Here is an 8,746-nt window from a genome sequence, read left to right as displayed (position 1 = left end):
GGGGGGGGGGATTGCATATGCATTAACCTAAAAAAAACCCACTTCATTCTATAGCATGACTTCATAATTTTTTACACACTTTTTAAGGGTCCGAGTGAAAGTTCTGATTCATTTTCAATCCTGAAGTCTTTGATAAAAAAAAAAAATAAGGAACAAATCTGAACTTTGTTGTCCATTTCGTCACATACACACATACACACGCACACACACAGACACACACATACACACACATACATGCATCGCACACAGACACACACACAGATGCATACACACAGATACACACACATGAACACTGACACACACACATACACACAGACACACACATCACACTCACACACACACACACACACACATCACACACACACACACACACACACACACAAACACACATATCGCACAGACACACACACACACACACACATAGATACACACACACACTAACACACACACACACACACTGATACCCACACATATCACACTCAGAAACACTAATTATACACACACACACACACAGTAGAGCTCACCTCCCACCAGCATAGCACACACTGAGAAGATTTTCTCCACGTTGGTGTTAGCTGACACGTTGCCGAAGCCAACACTAGTCAGGCTGGAGCACGTGAAGTAGAGAGCTGTCAGGTATGACGTCATCATGTCCGGCATGTTGTGAGTCTTGTTGATTATGACCATGTCTAGTCGCTCAGAAAGCTCGAACAGCCACCCTGATGGGTAAATGTAAAGTTATGTTCCTACTAGATTACCAAATAATAATCATAACAATAATAACAACAATAACAATAATGATGATATAACAATAACAGCAACAACTACAACAACAACAATAAAAACAACAACAATAATAATAACGTTATCAACTAAAGTTCCAAAATGATGTCGAAACTGCAAAATATTGTTTTAATATTTCAGAAATCGAACAGAAAGTACGAATATGTGTCACGACACAGTAGAATCAGGGGCTCGTCAAGTTTTGTGCATGTGGAGTTATTGGTATCATCTGAAAGCTGATTTATTTGCCTTGCTTCCATTGCAATAAAAATCCATCTATCTTGCATACAACGTAAGATATTTGCGACAGAAGGAAGTGAGGTCGCATGGTTTCAGTTGTGAAATTAGCGCGACAACGGCCGTCAAAGTTTGGTAACCTCAATAGCTTAAAGAGTCCTTGAAAACAGAAAAAATGACATATATATCTTGCATCTTAAATCAATGTTTTTTTCAATAAAATTCACATGAGAATGTGTTTTTCAATGGACGTAAAAGAGGTTGAGCCCAAAAATAGAAAAAAACGAAGTGGCTAGCCGTACTTAAGTACTTAGATCTAGGTTTGGCCCTATCGACTCAAACACGTTGAGTACATAGGTCTCATTTGATCTAGATCTAGAATCTTGTAACCATTCAGGTTTAAAATACATGCAAGTCAGTAAGGCACCTTTGGGTATTGTCTGAAGTACAAATACTTTAGGCATTGCAAACTAAAAATGTCTTTTACAATGAAGCCATCAATATTAAGCCTTGCCGTCTTTAAGTATAACTAGCCAAGAAGTCCAGCCGTACTTATCTTATGCCCTATTAATATTAGAAAACAGGTCTCATTAGTAATTATTCAGGTTTAAAATACAAGCACTGTCATTAAGGCACCTGGTTTCAACTCAAATACAAATACTTTAGGTACTGCAAACTAAAAATGTATTTACAATTCAGTAGGCCTATTTACATTTTTTGGAGTCAACCTGGCCATCATAATAAAAATAAGGACGGCTAGCCTCTTCCATAAAAAAAAATTCAATAACACTTTCTAAACTTTCGGAAAAATTCCTGTTTCTCCGATTTCTGTAATTTGACGCGCGCCTGATTTCACCACGTTGCCCCACATAAAATATCTTAAAAGAAAATTATATGGATAAAAAATCCAAGAGTTAAACAATTATTCAAACTTATAATATACTTGTGTATTGAAAAGGACATATTTCTACAGGCTTAGCGGCACATCTGCAGGTAACTTACCAGCTGTCCAGTTCTCATGGCTGGTTTCAAGCTCCGCCTTCCCGATGACGTACCAGACACAGGCCAGCCAATGAGCAAGCAGTGCGAAGAAGCACATTAGCATAGCTAGTACGATGACGCTGTACTGGTTGTAACGTTCGATCTTCTGCAGGAGGCGCGCCAAGCGAAGAAGACGTGCCACTTTGAGTAAGTGCACCATTGTGGCCTGTCAACAAAAACAGAGGAAACATCCGGGTAAGTTTATCACACAGTTATATCGTTCTATATAATTTCCCTATTCACATCTAAGCGTACTCAATAAATTATTAAGGAAACAACAAATACGGTTTCAAGTCGGGCAGCATAGATACGAAGATTTTAAACATAGAATCTAATCCTGCACTGCCTATAATTTTTTAAATTGTAAAAACCCGTCATTGCTAGGGAAAAAAACATTGGGACGAACAACGCTTTTTGGGAGAAAGTTTTGATGAAAATGAATGTTCTTTTTCAAATACTGAAATTCTCTTTTCATTTTTTATATTCCCTAAAAAATTAATTAAGGGAATTATTTCGGGCAAAATACTGCCAACACGACTGCTTGTAGCAAAAGTTTAAGGTACACCACACATGTAAATTATACACCTTAGATTTTTAGAAACGCAATTTCATCACTAGTCTACTTACAAAGTCTAAACTAATCATGCCGCATTAGTAAGCAGTAGATTTAGTAATCAAGAAAATGCAATTTACCTGAGAAATAATCACCCAGCAAAATAGTCATCAAGCGAAAAGCTAAGCAAACAGTTTTCCAACAACCAACCAACTTACCGAGCAAATAGAGAGTTAAACAATCAAAAGAGCAACATAAATATTTCATCGGTAAGTCAATTTATTCACCAGTCACTCCAGTTATATGAACAAAAAACCCCCAGGATTTTGTCAAGGATCTGAATCTGAAAGAGCAATCTGTGTTAAAAATGCTCAATATCAAACAGAAAAATTAGCTTTCATCAGGGGTGTATTTTTCAAAAGCTTAACTTTCTTTACAGGTACACAATCTATAGATTTATTAAAGAAATACTATCTTAGAATGGCAGTTGTGTGTTACAAAAATGATACAGGGTTTTGAATGGTGGGTAACGTATATTTTGTAATAAGCTCCAATACAAGTCCTTAATAATCGAAAAACAATGCGTTTTTGTGATTTGAGCTTAAAATATCGGTTATAAAAGACTCATAAAAAGCACTTATGTTGTCGTTTGTGAAGTATCGTAATTTCAAGACTGCATTGCTTATACCTCATAACTCCCTTTTTTCATTGAATCAATGTTTTAGTTTTAGAGTTTTAGATTTAAAAAAAGAAAAAAAAACCTACGCGCAGCTCAATTAACAAATATGACTATTAAAAAATCAATATCAAAAAGATTTACAAGCCCCCCCCCCCCCAACCCCCACACAAAAGTAAATAAATAAAATAATTGTAAAAATTTTTTTAAAAAAATATATCCATCTTTAAGAAATAATAAAAATTAAAAAATGTGCCTCCAGTCTTTTGAAATTATTATGATTACCTACAGGCTACTGTTGCAAAGGAGAGAACCAATTTTCGGAGATGACTTTGGTTACTAATAGCAAGCCAATTTGAAGACCATTTCTGGCAACACATTAAAAAGGCTCGGGATACTACTCAGAAATATGAGTCTGTTCATTTTATCAGAATATAATAAATGAATCAAAATTGTGCACCCGTGGTTTTATTTCTGAAATGAAATACTGGGGCAGGGTGAAGAAATAATGGCAATTGTTAAGGAAGAGTGCATTAGGAGGCTAATTAAGAAAATCATTTAATGACACTAATTAGCATTCCTATTCATTTCACGAAACGGGAATGATTTCATTTTTTAAATTCTCATCAGTTACCAAAAGGCTGTCACCAAAGTCCCTTATCCATACTCGAGACACAGTGCCCGTTTACAAGCCCATTTTTCTGTCTTCGTGAAATCCCAACGAAGAGCGAGAAAGTAAATTATTATAATTTATCAGCGAACTTGATAAATAAGAGAGAACTGACGATTCAGTTTGTGAATTACAGTGCCACCAGTCTACCAAAGTGGGCCGGAAAAAGGGCTTTAAAATGTCATTTTGACAAGAGTTCTCAGCTATAGTCTGTATGCCATGTTGGAAGTGGCTTCTCATCCTATAGGAAACCCCATATGTATGTACAATAAGAGCTCAGAATATTAGCACTGTAGATGCATAATTAAACACAGCGCTAGGAGCCCAGCACTGAAAATGGAACGGGAGACCAATTCAAGAAAATCTTTTCCCCCAAAAAAGAAAGGCATGCAGAAATGGTTTTGAGGTTATGGGAATAAAAACTGAACGTGCATATTATGCAAACCTTTAATGTAGCCAGAAACATAAAAAATAATATAATCATCCAAAAAGGGTGACAGGAAAATGCAGGAAAAAAATGATTTTAAAAATGTGAACAAATACAAGAAATACATTCAGGATATTGGTGTAGCATTGGGAGGTCAGTGTGAGCTCGGTGCCTTGGCAGTGGAAGTAGGTCAAATGTAGCTTCGTAACAAAAGTGTCAAGTAGGGAGGAATAAACTAATTGCCTAGAAATGGAAAACAGTTTTTACTCCTTCAGATTTTCAGATTGAAAAAACCCCAACAAAAACGAAGCAACCATCACCTCAACTTGGTCCAATCAAGAAATTGAAAAAAAGTTTGTGTAAAGATTCCCTTTTGACCGGTCTAGAATTTCTCAATTAAAAAAAATAAGGTGTGCTCGATAAGCAGTTTATCCAATTTGAAAAATACGTGCCTCATTATCAGTATTCAGAGTTCTGTTTTTATTAAACTTCGACTTCTGAAGAAAACAAAGTACAACTTATTAAACCGAAGTACAAGAACAAGTCTCGCATTTCTATTTTCAAGAACCAATAAGTCAGTACTTCATAAACAATTGTATCCGTAACAATTTGGGAGCCAAACTGTAATATCTCTGAGACCACACCATGGCGTCAGAACAAGCATATTTATCTGTGTCATTTTAACACATAGTAGATGTGTTAGCCATGACAAGCCTGTGTAGAAAAAGAAATATTTTGTTAGATTAACGTTAGCATCAAAAGCTGGCGAATGAGCTCCGAAATTGATAAATGAAAAGGCAAATAGGAAGAAAAATACCAAACAAATAAAACATAATTTGTACATATGGGAACACTCGTATCATTGAAATAGCAAATTTAAAAGGGCAACTCCTTTCAAAGATTGAAGAAATCAGAAAATAAAGACAACAAAAAGGTGACCTTTATATTCAAGCCAAATACATTTGGAACTACTGGAAACTTAACTTGATTTAGACCCTCTTTCGGTGATATTAGATAACTATGTTGCTATTTCTGTGATGCCAAGTATCCGTTTGTTTATCGCTCTATTAAAGAAAATGTTATTTTGAACCAGTGAGAAAGTGAAAGCATCGGGTTGTGTTGGAAAATTAGAAAGAAATACGAACAGGAATGAACTGCAGGCTCTGTCAAGGAAAATAAAACATCTTGATTACCGCATTACTGATGGGACTTCCCTGAAGAACGGCCCAGGTGACATAGGAGAGAAGAAAAATACATAACAGCAACTCGAGATAAAAGGTAAAGCTGGGGGACATTCCTGCACAATCATATTATTATTATGCTATTGAGTGTTGAAAGGGGCGTTATTTCCATACACTTATCCCATAGTTGATAAACATTGGCAGTAACTTATTGGTGGGTACTCTGTTGTGATTGTGATTTGCTCCTCCTTTCCTATCATACGTCTACCGCCTTTATCAGAAATCTATCCTCCTTTTTGTATTTTGTTACTCTCTCATAAATCTCATTATAACTCTAATCTTCGGCACTTGTGTGATCTTATTGTGTTGCAAGTACGGTAAAACTCTTACTTAAACTAAAACATTGGCTGTATCTGTCTCAGAAAACGATAGTGATTTTGAAACTAGTTTCTTTTTTTAAGAGTCGCTCGTTATCAAATTTATATTCCTAGCATCGTGGTGAAATCAGTCGCTTGTCAAAATAATGAAATCTAAGAAATCAACATTTTTCTGCCCCTTGGACAATTTTAAACTTTTGATTTTGGCTCAACATCTTTTATATCCATTTTAAAACATATTTCTGTGTGGATCACAAAATTGAAAATGTGTTGTTTCCAAGGATACTCATATCTTGGAAGTCACCAAACTTTGGCGCCCATTTTCTAGCTAACTTTACCCCTGACACCAGGCAGCCTAAACTCCTTCAACGACACACATCACGACTTCAGTTCAAGATAGATTATTATTTTTTCATCAAAAGCAAGTCAAATGAATGCGCTTTAAGATGATACTAATAATTCCATGTGCCCCTAAATTGACCAACGCCTAAATTCACCGCATCGTGACAAGTTATATTCGTGCCGTTGCAAAACATGACAGCGCATTACTCCACCTTAAATATAATTTTACTTGAAGGATCCGTTCCCTGCCGCACAACTACCTTGGAAATTGTATTAGTTGGTTTACTGTTAAAAAGGAAAGATAGGAGAAGTGTTAAGAATCGGATCTGTAAAACAGAATCTTGATACAGTTTAAAAAACCCAACCACCTATAATTTCTAATGTTAGACAGATGCAGCATATGAGTAGTATTTCTATTGTTACTTCCAAAAAAGCACGGGACAAAGTAGAGAAATGTTAATTTGCCGAGATGTGAAATACTCACTATCCGAGGTCGGAGTGTAGATTCCAGTCAAGGAACGATTCTGCTTTGATTGTTAGAGATTTATGTGGATGAGGTGGTCATGTGTGTGTTTTTTTTTTTTTTTTTTTTTTGGGGGGGGGGGGGGGGGGGGAGGTGATCTGGACAATGTCAGACATTTATCATGTTATCATGTGGTGAAAGGCACCAGATAATTCTTGCAAAAATTAAGGAAACGTTCAAAAGTGCCTCAACTGGAGGGGTGACAGGTTGTTGAAAGCTCAATGGGACGTTTCTGCTGTACTATGTGGTAATAACCGCTGTAGTATTTACATAGTGCCGTTTAATCGATGTTCCATGACCTCATATACAACGATTGAACAGTTAACTCTGATTCAGAAACATATCTGCCTACAGCGGGAGTCTCAAATTCCAATTATCCGGGGGCCGCTGGAGGTAGAGTCTGGCTGAGCCTTGGTCGCATCAAGTTTTCCACAAAAAGATTTCATACATATTCTAATTGATCTAGTCTTCTCAACGTTTATAAATTACAGTTCAGAGCGTGAATTGTTCTTCAGAACACAGGTCCTTGCTGCCAGAGACTCGTTAGCATTTTGTCTTACATAACACAGCCACATTTGGGCTGCATTAACACTATAAACATTGTTGATGTCGAGTAGGTGCCGAAAGATATCATCTGGGGGCCAGAGATAAAATAATTTGGCCAGTGTGGTGCCAGTTTGAGACACCTGGAGATCACATACGCGTAACAGACGAGTCTTTTGTGCACAAAAAAAAAAAAGATAATGAAATCAAATACATGAACAGTTCCTCTGCTTCGAGAAATTCACTTTCATCAATTCTCTATCTGTATGATAATGATGAGTGTATTATCCTGTGTTAAGAAGATCAACAAACGTGGCTGTGAAATCCTTCATGATTGATGTATTTATCATCAGACCGTAGAGCGGAGGTTTAAACAAATGTAGCCGTTCTTACTCTTCCATCGATACAGTCCAGATAATTTAGGACGCGGGTGCAAACCCGCATGTCAGGGTTAACTTGAACTGAGAGGGATAAAATACAATGTTACCGCTGAATAAGCCGATATATTCGATAAAAATCATTCTCCCAAAACACGAATCGAATTCAGGTCTTCTACGTGAGACGGCGAGGCATCCAACCTCTACATCACAGACGCGGCTAAGCGGCCATGACAGGCACCAGGGACGCAATGTATAGTAGAAAAGATGAGCTATTTTCCGCAGATCTTAATAAAGATCCCAATAGATACACGATCCAGTGTAACCGTCCTCCTCTCCTCTAAACGAAGAAAACATTAAGCGCATTTTCGTTCTCGAAGTAATAATATTGATAGACACAACCTTGGGCACAGCTTGCTAAGCATTTAATTTCCCAAAACAGGTGTTGCTAAAAGTTGTCTAAAACAAACAAAAATTCCTTTTCAAAATTGTCTCCTTTCACATCCTTTCCTGCTCTCTAACAATGTTCTGTCGTCTGCTTTCGTCCCCACTTTCTGTCCCCATCCCCTCACCTCCTTTGCCCCTTCCTTTGCTGGGCTCTTGGCTCTTTCTGCAGCCTTTCTACTGTTTCGCCTTGGCTCTTTCTTACTGCTGTCTTTCAGCCACACCCCTGATCTTATGGTAGGTATACAATCTACACCTAGCTCAGTCGGACAAGGGCGAAAAATCCCGGAGGTTCCGAGTGCAAGTTGCAGACGTTAAAGATCTCTTGGTGGTCCAAAATCGATACGAGTAGGCTTCGGCTACCACTTGCGCAAAAATTCAAAATTTTCTACAAACTGAAAATGTTTGTTTTGTCCTGCACGCTCACATGACCTTATGCAGTTGTAAGCGACGTAAAACACTTACCAAAAAAACAACAACGTTTTTTGGAAAACCATTGATTCCCACTCTTTCCCAAAGGTATCAGCCCCAAGCATGGAATCTCTTTTTTTAAACATACAATTAAAAGTATA

The 8,746-nt window shown here is 37.2% G+C and overlaps 1 protein-coding gene across 8 annotated transcripts in view; it reads right to left on the bottom strand.

The window, feature by feature from the left end:
* Positions 1–8,746, bottom strand: part of LOC101852538 (potassium voltage-gated channel subfamily H member 4) — a 252,648-nt gene that overhangs the window by 21,083 nt on the left and 222,819 nt on the right. For 7 of the 8 annotated variants that reach the window (XM_035968876.1, XM_005094997.3, XM_035968874.1 and 4 more), the window contains exons 9-11: positions 5,581–5,601; positions 2,023–2,227; positions 525–719 (exon numbers count right to left, since the gene is read on the bottom strand). In XM_035968876.1, coding sequence (XP_035824769.1) covers positions 525–719; positions 2,023–2,227; positions 5,581–5,601 — 421 coding nt within the window. The remainder of the gene's footprint in view (positions 1–524; positions 720–2,022; positions 2,228–5,580; positions 5,602–8,746) is intronic. The other variant, XM_013080627.2, reaches the window with a different exon arrangement.

The sequence above is a fragment of the Aplysia californica genome, unplaced genomic scaffold (genome assembly GCF_000002075.1).
Source record: "Aplysia californica isolate F4 #8 unplaced genomic scaffold, AplCal3.0 scaffold00093, whole genome shotgun sequence".
NCBI lineage: Eukaryota > Metazoa > Mollusca > Gastropoda > Aplysiida > Aplysiidae > Aplysia > Aplysia californica.
The sequence above is the reverse complement of the archived record's forward strand: the minus strand, read 5'-3'. Positions and strand labels throughout refer to the sequence as shown.